General features: G+C 53.8%; 1 protein-coding gene across 23 annotated transcripts in view; it reads right to left on the bottom strand.

Annotated features, from left to right (window-relative positions):
- The window catches only part of Rap1gap (Rap1 GTPase-activating protein), a 64940-nt gene extending 43512 nt beyond the window's left edge, over window positions 1-21428 (bottom strand). For 6 of the 23 annotated variants that reach the window (XR_015619750.1, XR_015619751.1, XM_087549412.1 and 3 more), the window contains exon 1: window positions 21319-21428. Coding sequence is in view for 9 of the 23 variants with exons in the window: in XM_087549399.1 (XP_087405525.1) it covers window positions 1808-1843; window positions 3631-3674 (80 nt within the window). In the remaining 14 variants the exon portion in view is untranslated. 23 annotated transcript variants of the gene reach the window in all.
- Between the last annotated feature and the right edge of the window lie 1624 nt (window positions 21429-23052).

Raw genomic sequence — 23052 nt, 5'->3', positions numbered from 1 at the left:
GCGGATCCCTCCCACACCTGTCAGCCTTCCCAATCCTTGCTCTTTCTGCTAACTGGGGAACAATCAGTAACGTGTGTGTGAGATAAACAGCCGGGCGTGATGTGGGATCAGAAAAGAACTCCCTCCCCCGCCGCCCAGCAGCTGAGGAAGGTGTCTGGAGGAAGCGTGCTAGGATAGCAGGGGAGACACATGTGCAAAACATCATGGTGGTTCCAATCAAGTGTCCCTGCTAACCAGAGACGCAGGCCATGTGAGAAATGAAGTCGTGCTAGAGAGACTGGCCACAGCTAGCAGGAGATACTGTGGGAAGGCTGCCATTTGGGATCTAGACTAGGACAGGGTCGGCTGTAGGAATGGGGTGGGGTGGGGTGGGGCACACCCAGATTAGCACCTTGGACAGCTGCTCAAGCACCAGCAGGGCAGGGCAAGTGTAACAGGTGCATCCTGAGGACTCACCAGCCTTACATCCCAGACAGGGTCAAAGCCACACAGCCGGGTCAGTTGCTCTCAGCCATGCGACCCTGTCTCTAACTCCCGGATCAGAGTACTCGCCTAAGTCAGCTTTGTATACCTGACCTCACTGGCACCTCCCTGAGGCTTAGCGATCCCTGCTCAGAGATGGAGGGAGATTTACACCCAAACACAGCTGCTGGTTCCCATCGGGTTCCTATGCAGGTTCTACTTTGGGTCAAAGTTCAGTTCTCTGTGGCCAGCCTTGGGTAAGTCACTCGTCTGCTCTGCGTCTCATCCATACACAAGCAGAGATAACAGTCCTAAAATCAGAGCTGCGGTCAGGATGACTTGAGTCAATGCATGCCAAGGGTGACAGTCACAAAAGTACCTGACAAATGGCAGTTACCGCTGTTTGAGGCTTTGCAAGGGAGCCACCCTCCGCACCTCTGTATGCATCTCCTCACTCCATCCCTGCTCTGGGCAGGCAGAGCCCACCAAATCCACTCAGCATGGCATCGAGGGCAAAGCTCAGAGAGGGAGAGTCACTGGCCCAAGCTGCACAGCGAGCCACAAAGGGAACTGGGGAGCTGAGGAAGTGGCCCTGGAGTTCGGCCTGGACACCTGAGTCCCTCCTTCCTGCTTCCCAGGGCCCTGGGCCCATTCCAGCAGCTGGAGCACCATGGGGTGTGCAGACCCCGGGAAGCCGCCAGCGGGGGGCAGGAACCTAGAATGGGGACTGGGGACACCAGGGGTGGGCTCCCACTGGCAGTCAGGGAACAGCCGGCGGGGTCATGTGATATTAGTGTCAGGGAACCCGGGAGGCGCCCGCCTGTGGGGCATCAGGTGCCCAGTGCTGTGTGACTCTCGAGGTGAGGCTCCACCTCCACCCACTGCCTGGCGCCTTTTGGTGTTGGGGAAGCTGCCGATGCCACCTCCTCCAAAGGGAGGGCGGCCTCAGACATGGGAAACAGCTTCGGGGCTGGGTATGAATGGGATTAAAGGATTTGGGGACCATCAAAAAGGCAGGATGCCTTCTGCCCAGTGAGGAGCCACACAGGGCAAGGACCAGAGAATGGGAAGGGAAGGAAATATTCGGATGAAGGCCTCTCATACACCAGGTCTGCACTCCTGAGTTTTCCAACCTCACACTAAATAGACATTTATACCCCCGTATCCCAGATAAGATAGCTGAGCTCCGGAGAAGTGGCAAAGCCAAGACGTGACTCCAAGCCTGAGCTTCAGAAAGAACTATGGGGCACCTGATTTGTCATTATAGAGGGTGGGAATGGGCTGGGGGTGCCCCCAGGGAGCAGCCAAGGCAGCCCAAATGCTCCTGAGGGTCCCCAGTACTCACCACACACTCTGTCGAGGAGAGAAGGATTTGTCCACCCTGAAACACAGTAAGTGGACAGCCCATGAGGGGACATCCATCATGGCCTTGCAGGGCGCACCAGACCCATTCCATCCTATCCTGCCCCCTGGTGGCCTGAGGAGGCACTGCTGCTAATGGTGCCGGATGTCTTCACAATCCAACCAGACCCTGAGGTCAGTTTGGACACCTGGGAAGGTGGGCTGAGGCTATGCAAGTAAGGAGTAGAGCCAGGAGATACAGCAGGGCTGGTTCTGAGCCCAGCAGAGATGGACAGTGTGATTCCATTTAGGGTCAGAGTGAGGCTGTAAGGGTGCGGACAGGCTGGGAGGTATGCTAGGTGGGTATGGCAGAGTTCCATGCCCTCTCCAAGCCCCACAGCCTGTACCAGCTCATGTTCACCCAGGAGCCAATCACTTGTAGACCTGGGCAATCCTCCCCTCACCCCAACACACACCCCTGCACTTCTGAGTTCGTGGGCTCCCCCAGACTACATTTCCCATGCTCTGTAGGCCTGGACTGAAGAAGGGTGGGTGAGCAGGGCCTTGCCCACATTCTCGCCCCGCCCGTGTTCTCGGAGAGGGCACCTTGATGTGGGGGAGCCTTGGGGGTCCACCCTCCTTCCTAGTGGGGGACCACAGGACTGGGCCACTGTTGGGAAAACAAACAACCCTTGCTTTTTGCCTGAGGCAAGCAGGGAGCAGAGAGGAAGGGAAAAACTGGACTGAAATGGTTGGGGGGGGTTGAGGGAGATGAGGGTGCTGAGCCTGGCCGGTGCTGAGCTGGGGTGCATGGAGGATCCTGATCGGGAGTAAGACTGGGAAAGTCTATACTCACATCCACGGTTACAAAGCAGACCCTGCCCTCACCCTCTAAGCTGCCCCTGGATATCATGACCAGGAAGTCCCACACTGCCTAAGCTCCTGGCTTCACTTGACAGTTAAGGCCTTAGCCCCAATAGGTACTTCTCTGTCTGCCCACCCTGCCCCTCTGCAGGGGGTCTCCTCTGAGGTTGAGCAGCCAGGAAGAGAGCACCTCCCCTACACACAGCTCATGGGACACTGACCGTACCCCCACGGCACCATACCAAACCCTAACTGTGTCCCTCTGATGGTTATGAGACCAGAATGGTGAAGGTCACACAGCCCCTTGGCTGGCCCAGGAAAGGCCACTGGGCCTAATGTGCAGCCTATCTCCCTCTGGTTTGCCAATTTCTGCTGCTGGCAACAATCCCATCCCACTTCCGAATTCCTCAGGGGTGGGTGCTTAGGGTCAAGGAGGTGACCAGGAGGTCAAGGAGATGGGCCATCTATCACTCTGCCCTCAGCTCCAGCCTCAGAGTCAAGCGATCAGCTTGTACAAGATGAGGTGGTCAAAGTGGGAGGGACCAACTTCCAAAAGCCCCAGTAGAGGGACTGCAGAGGCAAAGTGGAGCCTTCTGAGACGCTCTACTCCATCCACCTAGCCCCCTGTACCCACTTAGTTGGAGACGGACACACACACACACACACACACACACACACACACACACACACACCAGAGAGAGAGAGAGAGAGAGAGAGAGAGAGAGAGAGAACTCTTCACAGTCTCACATGCATGTTTATAGACACTGTGATCCACACTTACTCTCACCCCCACATGTGGTGCACGTGAACACCCAGCAGAGCACACGGGAGCTCACGAGTCCCGCGCACGACTTGGATGTATGCTTGCCTCGCAGCCTCCCCACCCTTCCCCACCGCGGAGGCCACCGCACCCAAGCAAGACCCCGGATGCGCACATGCACTCGCACACGGGGGCGCACCTACCCTCCATAGGCACCGAAGGTGAAGCTGCGCTTCCGGCCGCTCATGGTATCGTCGCCGCTGCCCGTCGCCAGCCCAGCGCAGGGTCACCTTGGCAACGCCGCCCCAACCCGGACCGTGTGCGCCCCGGGCCGCCCGCCAGCTGAGGTCCGGGTACAGAAAGGGCCGCTTGTTCGCTCCGGGCCGCGGGGCTTTCCGAGAGCGCCACCCCCACGCTGCCGCCCGGCCCCGTCCACAGAGCCACCTCCAGTCCTCCCCAGGGAGAGGAGCCAAGGGTGTCCCACAGGGAAAGTTGGATCAGCCTGGCCTCCAGCTGAGTTAAGGCTGAAGTGCACAGCCCATCAGCTCCGGGCCTGATGGCCCTGCGGCCTGGGGCCAACATTGTTCTGCAGGTCAGACAGAGATTAAGGGACCCTCCTGTTGTCCTGGCTGAGGCCCCCCTCAGAACTCTCCATTACCACCCTGTGGAGAGCAGCAAAGAGAGGGGAGGTTTGGAAATACACCTAGATCCTCCATGAATCCACTTTGGGATACAAACAGGGTTGAATCATACATTTACTCCCGACGCAGTAGATCTCCCCTCTATTCTGACACTCCTGGAGATATCTGCTAACAGTGGGACATAAGCCCAACGCCAGGCAATGCTCCCTCACCGCTGTCCAGAGAGGCCCCAGGAACCTTGAGTGTTTCTGTGGAGCCTTCTTCTTAGGGAGCTTCAGGGGCAGGCTAAGAGAGAGGAGGGAGGAGGGAGAGGAGGAAGGAGGAAGGAGGGAGGACGGACCACCAAAGGAACCAGGCCAGGTGGCAAGGATTTTCAGAAGCTTTTCTGTGACTGAGCTAGGATGGGACCGGCTCTCTTTCATCTTTTGGGAAATGACGGCTATGATTGACAAGGGTCTAGACTCCAGTTTGCTTCACCCAGACAGGGCCAGGCGGGACTCACAACAGTTACTGGGTGAGCTGCCCCTCCAGCCCCTTTGTTCCCTGCTCCGATAAGCCAAGGAGGCCCGAGGATGGTCCTGCAGGGTTCAGAGCCTCTTTGAGGTTGTTGAGCTCCCACCTTAGCATCTGACTCCCTCCTGGTCCTCTAGGCAGAGCGCTCAGGGTGGGGGTGGGGGTTGAGGCGATTGTGCTGGATGCCAGCTGCAGACTCTGCTGAGGAGAGACCTCCGCTGCAGGGCAGTGTTAGATGCCCATTGTGTACCTCGCGGTCAGCTAGGGCTGGGTAGTGGGGAGAGGGTGAAGCACCACAGTTATTCACTGAGGAGAGGACAACTTGTTCCCACTTCTGTGGAGCAGCAGAGATTCTCAGGTAGGAGTAGGATGGGGAAGAGAGTGAATCCAGCCTGGGCAGTGTGTATAGTGGGGGCTGCCTAGCTCTGGGCTCATCCAGGACTCCAGCCCTATCGGGACTTGCGCTACCCCCTTGAGCAAGGGCCTCGGTCCCCCTAGGTTCATTGAGGGGGCCGATTCCTGAGTGGATTCTGAATGCCCAGTTGGCAGGATGGCCAAGAAGCCACCAACATGCCAAGTTTCCCAGCTGGGCCTGGCCCAGGGAGGCCCCCCTGGTGCTGGGACAGAGGGCCCTTGAGACAGGCCATGGGGGCTGCAGGGTTCCCACCAAGGACAAAGAGCCCAGTGTGGGCTCCAGCTTCTGAGCTCTGCCCAACTGCAGCTGCCTGGTTGGCAACCGACGGGGGGTGGGACAGTCAGTGAGCGAGTTCATGTTCTCTCAGACACAGATGTGGCGGGCACTCCATGGCTAGCTCATAGCCCCGCTTAGGCCAGCAACCATTAAAAACATCCTCTTAGCCTGTGCGATCACCTATAAGAATTCGCTCTACATCACAATGTGGATGCCGAAGATTAACAGCCAAGACCGAGGAATGACGGGGAGGCCTGCATTTACATCCTTGGGGCTCTCCTAGGGGTCCAACCCAACTCTCTCATCTGTCAGCTGTGTGACCTAGGGTAAGGTGCTTAACCTTTCTGCACCTCAGTCTTTTCATCTGCAAAGTGGGGCTGGTGATGAAGGTGCTGATTATTCAAAAGGCTTGGCTATACATTAAACTGTCAATCATAAGACGCTGGGGACCTTGGCTGGCACTGTGTGTGTGTTAAGTAAAACCTTCACTGCAGTGTGATTTAAAGGAGGCTTAACTGGGTGGGTTTGCCGCTCTACCAGGATAGCAAAAATTAGTAAAGAAACTAAGAGAGAGAGAGAGAGAGAGAGAGAGAGAGAGAGAGAGAGAGATGCAGAGCCACAGAGTTAGGAGAATGAATGGGTCAGGTGTGGTAGCCATGCCTGAAAACCCAGCACTCAGGAGGGAGAGGGAAGTGCATCTCTCTGAGTTCAAGGCCAGCCTGGTCTACCTAACCAATTCCAGGACAGCCAACATTACTACCTAGTGACACCCTGCTGTCACAATAAATCAATAAAATAATAGAGCCAGGCATGGTGATACACACTTCCATGTGTGTCAAAAAAAAAGGTGGGGTGGGGTGAGGTGGGGTGGGTGGGGGTGGGGGTGCTGAGGAGATGTTCACCACACTGTCTGAGGACATTGGTTTGTCCCCAGCACCTACATGGTGGCTCACAACCATCTGTAACTCCAGTTCCAGGGGATACAGAGACCTCCTCTGGTTTCCTTGGGTACCAAGTTGCCTAGGATACACATGTATGCATACAAACATGTGCATACATACATGGAGGCAAAAACACTCACACACATAAAATAATAATAAAACTTTAAAATAGTATTGAAGAAAGAACGAGGCAGATCAGGGCTGGAGAGATGGCTCAGCGGTTAAGAGCACTGACTGCTCTTCCAGAGGTCCTGAGTTCAAATCCCAGCAACCACATGGTGGCTCACAACTATCTGTAATGAGATCTGATGCCCTCTTCTGGTGTGTCTGAAGACAGCGACAATGTACTCACATACATAAAATAACTCTTAAAAAAAATGAGGCAGATCTGTATGAGCACAAAGAACAGCCTCCCAGATAAACATAGAGAGACAGCACCACATGGGACTGGTCCTGGAGCCGCCACAGACTACTGTGACAGGGAACTCACTGTCCCCACTCAGCACAGAGTGGGTTCTTGCAGGCTGACACTGGGGGATCCCGGCTGCACTCAGCGGAATCCCCTTTCTTTGGTCTCTTACCTAGGAAAGGAAGCCACAGGCCGGGGTGGGGCTCAGTTGGTAGGTGCTTACCTAGCATGTGTGAAACCCTGGGTGCAATCTTCTGTACAGAATAAAAGCAAGGGGGCTGGGGATTTAGCTCAGTGGTAGAGCGCTTACCTAGGAAGCGCAAGGCCCTGGGTTCGGTCCCCAGCTCCGAAAAAAAAAGAACCAAAAAAAAAAAAAAAAAGAATAAAAGCAAGAACCAGGCCCACGTGTGGCTCACAGCTTCAATCCTAGTACTCAAGGGGCAGAGGCAGAGGCAGAGGCAGAGACAGAGGCAGAGGCAGAGAGGCAGGGGCAGGGGCAGAGGCAGAGGCAGGGGCAGGGGCAGAGGCAGAGAGGCAGAGGCAGAGACAGAGGCAGAGGCAGAGAGGCAGAGGCAGAGGCAGAGGCAGGGGCAGGGGCAGGGGCAGGGGCAGAGGCAGAGGCAGAGAGGCAGAGGCAGGGGCAGGGGCAGGGGCAGGGGCAGGGGCAGGGGCAGGGGCAGAGGCAGAGGCAGAGGCAGAGGCAGAGGCAGAGGCAGAGGCAGAGGCAGAGGCAGAGGCAGGCAAATCTCTATGAGTTCAAGGCAACCTGGTCTATATGTCCAATTCCAGGCCAGACAACACTACATAGACCCTGTCTCAATAAATGAAAACAAACAACAAACAAACAAAGTAAGTAAGTAAGTAACAGAGCCAGGCATGACTAGGGAGGTGAAGGCAAGAAAATCAGAGATTAAAGGTCATCCTCAACTACTTGAGACCCTGTCTCAGAAGGAAAATGGAACCTGCTCTCCAGGTTCAGCCTTCCTCTGGGAAGCCACCTCCGCTCCTAGGCCTCCTGAATCTGCAGGCAGAGTTAATTAAATGCATGCACATGTGGTGAAGATGCAGGGGTGGAGAGTGGTTCCTTCCCCAAGCTCACCCGAGGCTGAACCCTGAGCACCCAGCTCGCCTGCCTGTAACACTCCCTTCCCAGGGAACTGGAGAACAGAGAAGGGCAAGCCTCTGAAAGATCCCAGGCTGGGCTCCACATGCTACTTGCCAGGGTCCCCAACCACCTTCTTCCCTCTCAAGTTATTCCCATGCACGGATATGCTCAGGCACCGCTGGGCAGGAGGCATGGCAGTTCTGGCTGCTAGCCCTGCTCTTGGCAGCTCCTGAGTAGCTTGTCTGGAATCTGTTTCCTCCTTGGGCTTAGGTCTGCTCATGTGTTAATCAATCTCCCTCACACATGCACACTGATCTCTTTCTCTCCGGGCTAAAGGCCTAACACTGGCCTAGAAGGAATTCCACCCAACACTGAAGCACTTGAATCCTTCTAACCCAGTTACATCCATCCAGTCCCAGGAGCAGAGAATTCTAAGCTCTAAGGTGTCCTGGATAGAGGGTATCCCTGGGTCCTGGGGAAGGAAGTGTGGCTCAGTTCACACCCTCCCGGAGCTGCTGCCTGTGGTCCATCTGCTGTCCTGGTTGACATAACACACTTCCTGGAAGACCCGAGGACACACCTGTACACAAGCTTCTCCAGGTCCTCGAACACCCAAACTTGTATGGTGCACACTCATATAGATGTCTAACCTGTGGCCAGACGCCACTCATAGACCTGCTCACATAAAAGTCGTCCCCCATGGGGTTGGGGATTTAGCTCAGTGGTAGAGCGCTTGCCTAGCAAGTGCAAGGCCCTGGGTTCGGTCCCCCCCACGCTGTCAGATCTCGTGCACACACACGTGCAAAGGTCAGATGAAGTTTGCACACCCGAGTCCCAAATCTAGATGTACTCAGCTACTTACTGTGGCTTGGTTTGCACACCCACGAGGCACCCAAGACCACAGATCTGTGCACTGAAATCATACCTTCTAACTACGGTCATCTTACATTTATACGGTATGCGTACAGACATGTATATACACACTTGTGCCTATCTTACATGGCACCCAGCAAACCGCTGAGAAGAAGTGAGGTGTAGAGAGTGAACTTTTGTGGGTCAGACATGTGTGCGGCCAACCATGGCACCCCTGAGGAGTGCACAGAGGGGAGGTCAAGGCCACTGTCCTGTGGTACAGCAGGGACCCATGTACCCCCATCCCTCTACTGCCCTTTGCTAAGTTTGCCTTCCCTGTTCATTTTCAGGGATGTAGGTTAAATCTCAGGCAGGTACCCATAGCACCTGCCAGGGAAACAGGCTGACTGAGCCCTGATCCCTGATCCCTGGGTCAGGAGACCTAGATCCAGACCCCAGGTTAGTGAATCACCTGCTAGTTCCCAGGGCAAACCCCTTCCTATCCTTGTCTCTGTTGGCCTGCCTAGAAGATGAGGCAGGAGAAGAGCTCTAACCATTCATTCAAACACCCCCTTTCACGCAGCTGGCCGGTCCGGGACGCAGTGAGCTTCGGCAGAGCCACAAAACTCCCACCTTGGCTATGATTCTCAATGAGGACAACTCCGCCTCCAAGAAGCATTAGGGAAATACCAGAGGGTGTTTTTAATTTAGCAATTACTGAGAGTCACCACAGCCATTCAGAGGGTGGCAGCCAGAAGCGCTATTCAAGGAAGAGTCCCACACAAGGCAGGCTCCCGCACACATGCCCTGCCTTGCATGTGGGCACGGCCTGGTAAGCCGGCCTAGCCCCTAAGTGCTTCATACACCAGTATTGATCTGTGATTTTTTTTTCTTGTTTTGTTCTGTTGCAATGCTGGAGCTGGGTGGAACCCATGACCTTGAACAAGCCAGGCAATTGGCCTACCACTGAGCTAAAAGCCCCAGCCCTCGTGGGTATCTTTTTGATGTGGCTTTAATCTATAATGAAATTTTCTGAGGTTCAATTGCTGGAGCCATCGTGAGCTAGAGGTCAGGTGCAGCGGTAAGATTTTCCACTGTTAATGGGAAAGTCTCTGTCATAAATACCAAGGGTTTGGTTTTCTTCTGTGACTCTTGCAGTGCGGTCGCGCCAGGGCATTCACCCAAAGTGGGGATCTGTTTGTTTCCTTTACGGTGAAATGTCATTGGCTTTTGAAATGAGCTGAGCAGGCTTATTATCTAGGAGTGTTAAATCTGGAAATGAAGACGGCTCTTAGTACTCTCGCAATGCAACGCAGTTTGGGAGTCAGAGGCGGTCCCTGGCGCCCTCATCTGGTCATTAGTGGAACCGCAGTCTAGAGCAGGCAACTCTCCAGGACCAGGGACAGCGCCCCAACCCCGGCCTCCAGAGGCTCTCCAGGGTGGGGACCCTGAGCCCCCAGAGAAAGCGCCTCGAACCCCGCTGTGCCACACCTCTCCCTCCTTCCCTGGTGCGGAGGCGGCCCCACAGCCTGCCCTCACCCTTCCCTCTAGTCTGTGCCTCTCCTGGCCACAATGGCACACCTGAGCGCCACAATGGTGGCACCTGCTTTGCCGCCTACCTTGTTCCTTCCACACTTCGCTCCTCTGAGAGGATTGCTGAGCTGCACCTACGCACCCTGTAACCTCTGTGATCTCTGTAATAGGCCCAGGAGCTAGATCATGCAGGAATTGTGTATCTGCCGTGACTGATGGGGAAACTGAGGCTGGCGATGACTCCCCGAGTGCTCTTCAAAACCTCAGCCCCGTCATTCATGCTCCAGTCCAGAACAACAGTAGCTACCCACTACTGAGGCCCTGTGCCAAGCACATCTCTTGCCATCCCATAAATTAGGTCAAACTGCTGACCCCATTCCACAAGCCAGGAAACCCAGGCTCCTGGGGGGCTGAGGGGCCTGCCCGAGAGTGGGGGTATAAATGGCTGCAAATGCTCCATGACACATTTATTTACTCTGCGTTCCGAAAGAAAGCAGCTATTCTGCTCGGGTCCTCACAGGCTGGAGTGGATGGAGCTGGAACCCCACGCTCCTCACAAGAAACATGGTCTCCCTATTTGGTCAAGCTTTAGCCTTGAAAGACACACACAGTATGTACTTAATAGATACATGCTGATTGGTAGACACCTGTCTTCCGGACACAGTTCTTTAAGCAGAGCCACACAGCCTGGGCACAAAGCCGGGACACAGGACAAGGCAGAGTCCATTGTGGATAGGAACACAGACGCAAGGGCCACAATGAGCAGAGGCCCAGTTCGCATAACTGGAGGCTGATGGGGAGTCGAGGCAGTGCCCAGGGCTCACAAAGGCCTTGCACAGGGCGGTTATTTATACCAATAGCAGCAGGTGCACCCGCTGGGTCCTGCCCCATTTCTCTCAAGGGGAGGTCAGGTACACCACAGACGCTCAAGAGGGTACCAACAGCAGTCTGTGGCTGACTGACAATAGGAGAGAGGCAGCCATCATGGGTGAGGCAGAGTGGAGGGGTGTCTGGAGGTCCTGCACCTCACAGGATCCTTACTTGATCCTTACTTGAAAGGGGTTCAGAACGGTGTCCTAGGCCACCTAGGACCGGAAAGAAAGGAAAACAAAATGTATCCCTATCAGAGCACACATGGTCTAGCGCTTGGCATGAGCTTGGAACCAGTCAGACCTGTGTCTGAATCCCCTGCCCCACTACTCCTAGCTGGTGACTTAGGGTCCTTTTCACAAACTTTTCAGAGCCCAGGATTTGTAACAGTCGGCGGCAGTGGCGGTACCTGTTCCTCTTCTTTTTATTTTAAAGAATTATTTATCTTACGTACACTGGAGCTGTATACTATACACTGTAGCTGTCTTCAGACACACAAGAAGAGGGCATCGGATCCCATTACAGATGGTTGTGAGCCACCATGTGGTTGCTGGGAATTGAACTCAGGACCTCTGGAAGTGGAGTCAGTGCTCTTAACCACTGAGCCATCTCTCCAGCCCCAGCAGTACCTGTTCTTATCTCACAGGATTGTTTTTAGAACTCAAAAGTGCTGGAGCCGAAGACAGGGGGGACTGTAAATAGGGACTCACAGCCAGGCATGGCATGCACGCCTACAATCCCAGCACTTAAGGAGCTGAGGCAGGGGGATTGTAACCTCTAGGCCGGCCCGGGCTATATAGCAAGATCCTGTCTCAAAAACAAAAAACAAAACAAACGAAACAAAACGAAATAAAAAAGGGACTGGAGGGGTTGGGGATTTAGCTCAGTGGTAGAGCACTTGCCTAGCAAGCGCAAGGCCCTGGGTTCGATCCTCAGCTCCGAAAAAAAAAAGGGGGGGGGGACTGGGAGACAGCTCAGCAGTTACAGCACTGCCTGCTCTTCCCAAGGTCCTGGGTTCGATCCCAGCAACCACATGGTGGCTCACAACCATCTGTAATGGGATCTGATGCCCTCTTCTGGCCTACAGGCGTACATGCAGATAGAGCACTCAGACACATTTAATAAACAAATCTTATTTAAAAAAATAAAACAAGGGGTTGGGGATTTAGCTCAGTGGTAGAGTGCTTGCCTAGGAAGCGCAAGGCCCTGGGTTCGGTCCCCAGCTCCGAAAAAAAGAACCAAAAAATAAAATAAAATAAAATAAAATAAAACAAAAGAATAAATGTATGGCTAGTGCATACAAGCTCAGCCCTTGAGAGGCTGAGACAGGAGAATTGCCGTGAGTGTGAGACCACCTTAGGCAATGTGGTGAGACCCTTTAAAAACAAAAGGTCAAGTCGGCAAGACTGAGATGAGTGTTTAATATGGTAGCCAATAAATGTCCCGGGAAGGTTTTCAAAAAAAATAAATAAAATAAATAAAATAAAATAAATAAAATGTCCCGGGAAACCCATTTAACCTCCACTCTGGCTCACAGAGTAACTTGGGGACAGGTCTCATCCCCCCTCTGGGCCCCTTTCTCTGTCTATAATGAGGGCTCTCCAAAGGCCTGTCTCATTCTGATTTCCACGGTAGCCCAGCCCAATGGGAATGGAGGCAGAGAGGCCTCTTGGGTAGGGGCAGAGGTGAGGCTCAGACTCAGGGACTCTTCTCTCAACTTACAGGACCTGAGCTTCATCTCCCCACTGATTATCTCTGGGCCCAGAATCCCAGGCCGGAATGGGGCAGGGAATAAGGGGTGTCCTCTGACTAACCTGCCCCTCTGTCTGCAGGACCCTCCAGCCTGGAATACAAAACTGTCCTCAGCTAAGATCTGGAGAGAAGCCCATGACAATATGATCTCTCTAAGGAGTGAGTCACCCAAGGCTTCACATCCGGGTGGACCCCCTAGATCCTGGGAGGCAGCGTGACTCGTGTGGCAGCTGCTATCCTATCTCACGATGGGAGTGAGGTTCAGAAAGGTGAGGGAGGGGTCTTGGGAGTGTGCACATGACCTTGCTTCTGGGTCCATCCTTCTCCCTGAACATACCGGGCCACTGGGGGCATCGTGTGCCGTGGCTGTTACACATCCCGCACTAACACAGGCTTGGTTCTGAGATACATGTGATACAGGGGGGCTGGAGAGATGGCTCAGCAGTTGGGAGCACTGACTGCTCTTCCAGAGGTCCTGAGTTCGGATCCCAGCAACCACATGGTGGCTCACAACCATCTGTGGTGGGATCCGATGCCCTCTTCTGGTGTGTCTGAAGACAGCTACATGTATATAACAAATAAATAAATCTTTTAAAAAAAAATGTGATACAGGGCAAGAATCAGGGAAGGCTCTTGGGTGGCCAGTGAGGCCATCCTTCCTCTCTGTCAGGGGACATCCACTTTTGACATGTTGGCACTGACAGCCCGATGGGTGGAACTGATAGAAAAGCCCTTGTCCTGGGGGTAACCTAACCCCTGACCCCACCCCTGTGGCCAGAGCAAACTTTTTTTTAATTATTTATTTTATGTATGTGAGCACACTGTAGCTATCTTCAGACACACCAGAAGAGGGCACTGGATCTCATTACAGATGGTTGTGAGCCACCATGTGGTTGCTGGGAATTGAACTCAGGACCTGTGGAAGAGCAGTCAGTGCTCTTAACTGCTGAGTCATCTCTCCTGACCCCCAGAGCAAACTTCTTAGAGCGGCTAGGGAGTATCCCACCCCTCTCATGGGCACCTTTCCCTCCCTGTCTTACTTTGTACACCACAGTGGTTAACAGAGGCCGACAGAGCCCTAATTAAAATCTCGGCCTACGGAGTCACCTCCAGAGACTGTTCGACCTTTCCCAGCCCCTTATGGCTGATAATGACAGTGGCTCAGAAGTCAACGGGATGGGTCTATGGAAAGCATTCAGCACAGGACTCAGTATACTGTAAGTGCTCAATTAATGCCCCATCCAGGGTTCTGCCCCTCGGTTCATATTTGGCATCTTCTCCCAGAATCCCAAAGGCAGCCGGGCCATTTCCATCCTGCTGGTAAGGACCGCATACATTTGGGGTAGTAGGATGGGGCAAGTTCCAGACTTCTCTATCCTTAGGGACCTCAACCACCTACACCTTTCTAGCTGGAAGCCTGGTGGCAGGGATGAGGGAGACATCAGTCCTGAGGGCCCTGCCCAGTTTTATTCTCAGTGGTATTTAGAGCTTGGAGACAGGCTACAAGGTGGGAGGCAGGTAGGAGCTGGAAAAGTTAAGGCCCACTCATGCCCAGCTGTAGCCTGGGACTTCCTTAAGACTGTTACCAAGGCTGGCACGCTCTTGATTTCCAAGGTCAGGGAGAAGGCAGCAGGGTACAAGGCTTGCGAACCGCCAATGCCACCTCATTTCAGCACTCGCCTGAGTTCAGGGGCTTGGTCCACTCTGAGATTAAGAAGTCAGAAGTGGGGGTTGGGGATTTAGCTCAGCGGTAGAGCGCTTGCCTAGTGAGCGCAAGGCCCTGGGTTCGGTCCCCAGCTCCGGAAAAAAAAAAGAGAAAAAGAAAAAGAAAAAAGAAGTCAGAAGTGTCCCCCAAGTTCTAGTCCTATGCAGCCAGGCAAGGGACATTCCCAAGGTCACCCCTCCATTAACCACCTCCATCTGCCCAAGGAGGGGACCCTGGACAGGGGCACCTGCCTCTCAAGAGATTCAAGTCAAATATCAGGAGCAGGAGCAGAGGGTGGAACCCCACTGTCTGGCCTCCACTTTCTTTCCCTCTGCAAATGTGTGGCTCCTGTGGGCTTTCGGGGGTGGCACAGGTGCCTGATCTCCACCTGTTGTCCCTGTGCCAACAGCTTCAACTTCCCAGGGGTGCCTGAGAAACAGGCAATTACAGAAACACCTGCAAGAGTAACACCCCCAGGGGCTCACTCAGCAGAGCCAGTATCAACCCCTGGAGCCCTGTATCGGTCCCAGGCTTCTCCTGTCACAGATCTATCAGCAGGTTCAGAACCTACCTGGCCGCCCCCACACAGTAAGGCAGAGGCAGGGGACGAGGTGCAGACTTTCTGTGCAGAAAGTCTTGCTTCCTGCAACTCTCAGCTACGCAGGTCTCTGCCAGGCTACTGTCCTGACCCCTCACCTGCTCCAGGAAGGGAAGACCCAGCAGCCCTTTCATCTGTACTCTCAAGGAAGAGGAGGTCTGGAGGGAAAGGCACTGGGCAGCATTTGCTCAGCATAGCCAGCCGTGCTGGGGTGCTCCCTCTCCCCCGCCTGGCCGTGTAAACAGAGGTTATGTGTACAACGCCCAGTGGGCTCCCTTGTGATTTGGGGGTAATGCAGAGTCCTCGAGTTGGCATTTAAGCCAGTAATAAACCAGGGGATTTCATCACCCTTCCATGAAGCCAAATGCCCCCAAGTCGGCCTCAGTGTACCCTTTACCCCCCTCAACATGCAACTCTGATATCTCTGTCATCATGTTCCAACACCTACTATGTGCAGGGCCCCCCACTCCTCAGTTGCCAATTGGCCTTGAAGTTGTGATGTCATGAGAGGAGAAATCAAATGTTGCTACTCCCCAGCACTGAAGGGAAGCTCTTTTCTTTTCTTAACTGTAAAGTTTGGTCCGGGTGTGGTGATGAATGCCTGAAATCCCTTGCACCTGGGAGCTGAGAGGAGCATTGTGAGTTTAAGGCTAGCCTGGGCTACATAGTGAGAACTTGAAATTCAAAAGGTAAAGGAGTAGGTGATATGGCTCAGAGGGTAAAGGTGCTTGCTGCCAAGACTGACAACCTGGGTGTGGTTCCTGGGACCCACATGGTGGAGAGGGGAGGAACTGACTCCTGCAAGTGACCCTCTGATCTCCATGTGTGTGCTATGTCATGCCCACTCGCGAACACACAAAAATAAACTAATAAACAAATGTCATTTAAAAAGGAGAGAGAGGGGGGCTGGAGAGATGGCTCAGAGGTTAAGAGCACTGTCTGCTCTTCCAGAGGTCCTGAGTTCAATTCCCAGCAACCACATGGTGGCTCACAACCATCTATAATCAGGTCTGGTGCCCTCTTCTGGCCTGCAGGCATATATGCAGGCAGAAAGCAGTATGATGTATACATAATAAATAAATGTTTTTTTAAAAAAAAAAAGGAGAGAGAGGAGAAGGCAGGACAGTAAATACACTGAAGTGGTAGTTTCTTGGTTTTGTTTGTTTTTTGAAACAGGGTCTCTGTATGTACCTCTGGATGTCCTAGAATTCACTCTGTAGACCAGGCTAGCCTCAAACTCACAGATTTGTCTGCCTCTGTTTCTGGGATTAAAGGTGTGCACCGCCGGGGCTGGGGATTTAGCTCAGTGGTAGAGCGCTTACCTAGGAAGCGCAAGGCCCTGGGTTCGGTCCCCAGCTCCGGAAAAAAAAAAAAAAAAAAAAAACCAAAAAAAAAAAAAAAAAGGTGTGCACCGCCACTGCCCGGCTTATTTATTTTTGAGACAGGGTTTCTCTGGGTAGCCTTGGCTGCCCTGGAACTCCCTAAGTAGGCCAAGCTGGCCTTGAACTCCGAGATCTGCCTGCTGTGCCTCGCAAGGGCTGAGATTAAAGGCGAGAGCCACCACTGCCTAGCACTAGTCTGCAGATCTTAAAGGACTTCTCTCCAGGCTTCCCTGGTGTTTGTTTGTCCTCGGTTTCCCTGAGTCCAGAGTTATCCCGGTGACTGACTGCGCCTCTGTCCTCACATCGCTCCCAAGGGGATAGCAGATAGGATCTCGACACACCTGCTTCAAGTGGAGAACTCTGAGTTTAAAAGGGTCGGTGGCTTGTCCAGAGCCACACAGCAGAGACCAGAATTGGATTCCTTGGCTGGTGGTAGCCTTTCATCTGCAGGTTCAGTGTCTGAGCCCTGGGCCTGAGGCTTTTGCTTCTTATTTTGAGACAGGGTCTCACTAAGTTGCCCAGGCTGCCCTTCAACCCATTCTGTACCCTAGACAGGCTGTGACCCTTCGCTGCTCTACCAGGTCCAGCATTTTTCATTGTTTTAGATATGATCTCCACATGTAGCCCAGGCTGACCTTGAACTCAAGATCTCCCTCCCCTGACTTTGTCTTCCAATGTGCTTTGCTACCATACCCGATTTGATTGGATTTAGATTCTTTCTAACTCTTATCCTGTGTCTTTATTTATTTATCGGGCTTTTGGTTTCGGATATGGTCTGTCTGGACTTGAACTTGCTAGGTAGATCATGCTGGTCTTGAACTCCCAGAGATCCACCTGTCTTGGTTTTCCAAATGCTGCTATTAAATCTGTACAACACCACTATGGTAATTTTTGTAATTATTTGGGTTTTTTAAGATTATTTGTGGGCTGGGGATTTAGCTCAGTAGTAGAGCGCTTGCCTAGCAAGCGCAAGGCCCTGGGTTCGGTCCCCAGCTCCGGGAGAAAAAAAAAAAAAAGATTATTTGTTTGTTTTTATGTATGTGAGTACACTGTCGCTGTCTTCAGACACACCAGAAGAGGGCATCGGATCCCATTACAGATGGTTGTGAGCCACCATGTAGTTGCTGGGAATTGAACTCAGGGCCTCTGGAAGAGCAGTCAGTGCTCTTAACCACTGAGCCATCGCTCCAGCCCCTATGCTCATCTTTTTAAAACTTAAACAAAACAACTCCACAGTCCCTGCTTTACAGATAAAGAAATGGAGCCTCAGAAAGGGGAAGGAGAAAGGCCAAGTCGTGCAACTGGTCAACAGAGAGTCAAAATAGACACTCAGGTCTGCTCAACCTGACAGGAGGGTGGCCTCACGCTGGCAGAGGAGCCAAGGCACAACCTCATTCCACAGCGGCGGCCACACCCAGTTCACCTCTGTCCCCAGTCCTGCCGGTCTGTGTGATGCCCACTTGAGTGTCTGCTTGGCGGATGGCAGGGCCTCTACCCAGTGCTGGCGCACAGTAGGCAGATCGCATGCATGCCTGCTTTCCCATCTGACGATGTCAGTGGCTGGTGTCTCAGTCAGATCCGCCTGCTCTGTTTTGGGGTGCCTTCCTACTGGCTCCTCTCAGATTCCTCTTATTTTTTCTTCAATCACCTGCTTGCCAAGTGTCGGTCCTCAGCCCTAAAATTAGAGCCTATCTTGAAGGCTGAGAACATCCACGCTAGGAACGGGCACTACAACTGCAGCCTCCCACCCTTGGGGCCCCCTCTTTCTTAGGCCGATTCCAGAATGGCTGCCTTTGAAGGTCCAAACCCTGGTAACGCCCTGGTTAGCCTAGCACAGCCTATGGCTAGCCTAGCCTAGACATAGAGTTTCTAACCTATAGAAAGTCCCCAGCCAGGGATGCTCAGTGATCACACTGCTCAAACCGAGCCCAATTCCCCCTTTCTCATTGGCCAGGGGCTACCTCTTCACACCTCTGACCCTTCTCACTACTGAGCCAGGCCAAACTGCTTCCCAGAATTGGAGCTGGGCCCAGAGAGGAAAAATGATTTGCCTGACTGCACAGCCAGCCAGAGGAAGGGCCGAGCTTAGGCAGAGGATCAGCACTCTTAAGCTGTTTAGGGTGGGGGAATGGATGTTCATGATGGAACCCAGAGTCCCTTATTGTCTTCAACCTGCGATTGGCCTACCCAGGAGGTCTCACCTCGGCCTATCCACACACCTTTCACCACGGCTTCCCAGCGATGCTGGCCTCAAGAGGCACAGCCAGGGTAGCAGAGCCCAGCCTAGCAATAGCTGTGCCCTGGAAAGGCAGTGGATCTCCAAGGACCCTTCCGTATTCACAGTAGCTGGTCCCCAGCCCAGCCGGGAGGACAGAACAGAAAACAGAACTTGCTCAGGCTCCTGAGAAGGCAGGGGACGAAAGGGAAGCTGGGGTTGTTCTAAGCCTTCACTGGGGCCCTGTGGTCTCAGGAGAGATCTGAGGAATGGTTTCTTCGGGGGCCAGATGAAAGGTCAGTCTCAAACAACGCTTTTGGGTAAGTGTAGGTTAGGGGCAGGAGCAGGAACAGGAGAGGAAGGGAGAGACACAAGGCAGTTTCAAAGGCTGCCTTCCTATTCCTAGCTGGGTTCACAGGAAGCCAAAAGAAGGAAAAAGGTAAGGGTTTGCCGGGGAAAGGGGTTCTGTCGCCCCTGAAGGGCGATGAGATGGTTACAGCCCACACCTAGGAAGTTGGCGCCAGGCACGTGTGCACGCGTATATCCATGTGGGCCCCAGAGCGTGTCACCAGGTTCAGTTTTAAGGGCACGGGGCCTCCACGTGTTCTCTGCAAGCTCATGTCTCCTGCCAGCACACTGGAGGCCACTGAGGTAGACAAGCCCCCCAGATGAAGGCTTCAAGAAGCTCTTCTGCTCAGCCACACAGGTGACATAGCTCTTGTGGGTGGGGTCAGACAGGGTAGAGAGTGCCTGTTCCTGAGTCTGGGTCTCAGGGTACTAGTGAGTCAAACCACCATGTTTGCCTACCATGTGAGGCTGCTGACAGTCTGTGACAGCTAGAGCAAAGGCCTTGAGGACACACAGGTGGCATGGAACACAGACCTGCCTCAGGAGTCCTTGAAGGGGCTCTCTGTTCTTCAACATGAAGGTGGGGTAGGGGCAGGAGGTCCAAGGAGATAAGCACCTCAGGGCGAGGGGGACTCCTGTTGCAGCCTGACATCCCAGAGAAAGAACCCTTCCCTGATGGTAAGGGAGGCAAAAGGGGGCTCCTGAGAGCATGCCAGGCAAATACTGGGGAGAAGGGGAAGGTGGGCTTTTCTCAAATGAAGCAATGAGCTGACCAGAAGCCTGGGTAAGGGACATAAAAACCAACAGGAAAAGTAGAGACTCAAGACCTTCTCCATTCAGAGGCACCTCCTCTCCCCCACACACAGGTAGGAAAAGGCCCGGAGTCCATGACGAACCCCCCACCTGGCAACATCTCCAGTTTGGATCAGAATTGACTGTGGCCAGGTGTGTGCTTTTACTCCTAGCTTCCAAGAGGCAGAGCGGGACAGACCTGTGGCCCTACCACACTAAGTTCTGGGCCATCCAGGGCTACATAGTGAGACCTTATCTCAAAACAAACAAAACAAAACAAGACAAAACAAGACAAAACAGACACAAAACCCTGATTGTCGCTCAGCACCAGGTAACTCAGGGGTCACATAGAATGTCCTTAGCCTGGCCAGGCCTCAGTTTCCTCGTCTGTGTCAAGGGTGGCTAGGGAAGGTGCTCTCACTGCGGGTTAGTCCTCTCCCTGTAATCTTCAGGGCTGAAAGACACATCCACTCCTCCCCCAGATCCTTCCACTGCCAGGGGGCCCCCGGAGTCAGGCTGAGCTCCCATGGGGAACCTCATGGGGCAGGGGCATGAACACTCCTTCGTCCAGCTGCCCTCAGGGTTCTGAGCTTGTCAGTGCTATGAGCAATTTCTCCCCTCGAATGTCCTTAAGAAGGAGAGGTAAGGTCCCGTATTTATTGGTGGGGCACCCTACATTCAGTTAGCTCCCTCGGAGATGAAGAGGTGTTATCTCAACCCCACTTCCTCCTGGCTTCCTTCTGCTTCATACCTGGCAGGATTTGTCTTCCTACCTTTCCTGCAGCCACTAGGTGTCTGGCCCTCTGACTTTGGCAGGGAGGGGACTGAAGGACAGGGACAAATACCAATATACCATGTGAGGATGGGTTGGGGCATCTTTCCTAACCCCATCTCAGGTCTCAGGCCTGGGCTGTGACAGTCACCACAAGGTCAAGCATCGGAGAGAGATGGATACAGGGACGGACACACACACACACACACACACACACACACACACACACACACACACACACACACACGGGGGCAGGAGAGGGGGCAAGGTTTCTCCACCAAGCGGGCACATCAGCAAGGCTCCCAAAGGGCCTGCAGGGCACAGTGGTGACTGTGAGTGGATTTGGCACCAGCCCTGAGATCCAGCAGAGCCAGGGGTGGCAACAAGGACTGCGTGACGCCAGTGCCCAGCTCCGCTGTGGGTCAGGATGGGCAGGGATGCGTTCTGTACCTGGAGATGCAAGGACGTCAAGGCCCTAGCGGCTCGGCTCAGGGCGATGGCCAAAGGACCCCCACTTCCCCTGCTTAGAGGAGCCGAGTATCTCCCCTTGGGGATTCCAGGCTGGCTTCTCCCCAGTGCGCCCATTTCTCCGCCATCCCCTCCAGAGGGTAACAGGGGTGACGGAGCCTAGGACTCGGAGCACCTAAGGGTGGAACACTAGCCTTCCCCACGGCATGGCTGATGCCCGCCGGGTCTCCCGCCCTGCTGCGCCGCCATCTAGCCTGGCCGCGCCCCTCCCTGCCAGAATCCCATGCACAGAGCTGGCACTCACCACAGGCCTGGGTCGGGTTGTCCTGGGCTTGGCACTCCGGTGCCCGCGGCTGCCGCTGCAGCTCTGCCGGGACTCGCTCGCCACCGCCGCCGCCACCGCCGCCGCAGTTCGGGGAGGGGGGCGTCACGTGACCGCCGAGCGCTCCTTCCCGGCGCCGCTCCCCCATCACTGCGGAGCCTGAGCCCCAGGCGCGGGAGCGGCGGGGAGGCCAACCCTGCCACGCGCCCCTAGCTAACAGGTAGGGAAACCAAGGCCCAGAGACGCGTAGGAACGAGTTTAGGGTTGCACAGCCAGACAGTGGCAGTGCAGGCGGCTCTAGCCGACAGCCCAAGCTGTGAAGGACAACTTCTGGCCCAAGTGGGGCAAGTGGAGTGCTGTAGGGGGCACTCTTACAGGACGGCACTGCGTGGAACTAGGAGAGGCTCAGTTAATGGCTCCCTGCTTCTCCTTAGGTTTTCCCCTTCCCTGCTCCAGGCTACAGGAGAGGAGGGAAGGCAGCAAGAGGACCAAGAGCAAACCGCATCTGGGCAGAGTGACTTTGGAGGACCCAGAAAGAAAAGACTTGCCCAAGGTCACCTAGCAAGCTGGCAGCACAGGCTCTTGGGTTTGCCCACCAACGCTCATTACTCATGTCTAACAGAACGCAAGGTTCCCTCATACCCCTCCTCTCCCTGAAGCCAGGGAGAGCAGTGGTCTGCATAGGTGAAGAAAACCTGTGCCAGAGCCTTCCTGGGAGGAACAGGATCCTGACCAAGCCACAGAACATCAGAGCAGACCTATACTATCTCTGAGTCTCACTCATTGTTCTAACTGGGGAAACTGAGGCTACAAGAACTAGTGGTAGAGAGAACTTCCATCCTTTTTGTCCCATTATATTTGGGGTTGTCCAAGGTCAAGGTAGGACTTAGGAGAAACAACTCAAATCATGAATTTAATGTTTCTTGAGCACCCTCCACTCCCACTCTGCTTTCCTGAGCCACGGGAACTGCATTTCATTAAGAAAACGACCTGGGTCTTTGGCAACCCTTACACCAGCTGCTTACAGGACTTGGCCAGATTTCAGACCCCCACTTACCTCAAAGGGTATTAGAGGAAATCCCTCTTGCCATCCTACCCTAGGGGAAAAGGCTGAGCAGGGGCCATGTTCTCCCCTAGCAAGCTCTCCTCGCTGTGCGGGTGTGGTGGGGATCACAGGTCAGAACCATGGAAGAGTGGAAAGAGGGCAGAAGACCTGGAGCCTGGGCTTTTCCAGTGTTGGTGCTGCTGGTGGGGTAGTCCTGGACAATATGGCTACCACAGCTAGCTGAGGTACTGAGGAGGCTCCTGGAGAACACCCTGATGGACCCTTTGACTTTCTACAGATCAACACTCGAGGAATCAGTTATAATGGAGGAAACTGAATGAAGCTGTCCAAAGCCCTTTTGGAGAGGATGGGGCTAGGACCCTGTGGTATGGTAGTAATTGCCTCTGGCAGGGTTGATCTATGGAACCTTGGTTCTTGGCAATGCTTGGTGGAAGTTTTTTTTCTTTTTAAAGATTTATTTTTTTTTTTTTTTGGTTCTTTTTTTTTTTTTTTCGGAGCTGGGGACCGAACCCAGGGGCGCTCTACCACTGAGCTAAATCCCCAACCTTATTTTTATTTTATGTATATAAGTACAGTGTCTGTCTTCAGACACACGAAGAAGAGAAGAGGGTATTGGATCCCATTCCAAATGGTTGTGAGCCACCATGTAG

This window comes from Rattus norvegicus, chromosome 5 (assembly GCF_021556685.1).
Source record: "Rattus norvegicus strain SHRSP/BbbUtx chromosome 5, alternate assembly SHRSP_T2T, whole genome shotgun sequence".
Taxonomy (NCBI): Eukaryota; Metazoa; Chordata; class Mammalia; order Rodentia; family Muridae; genus Rattus; species Rattus norvegicus.
This window is presented reverse-complemented; position numbering and strand designations above follow the sequence as displayed.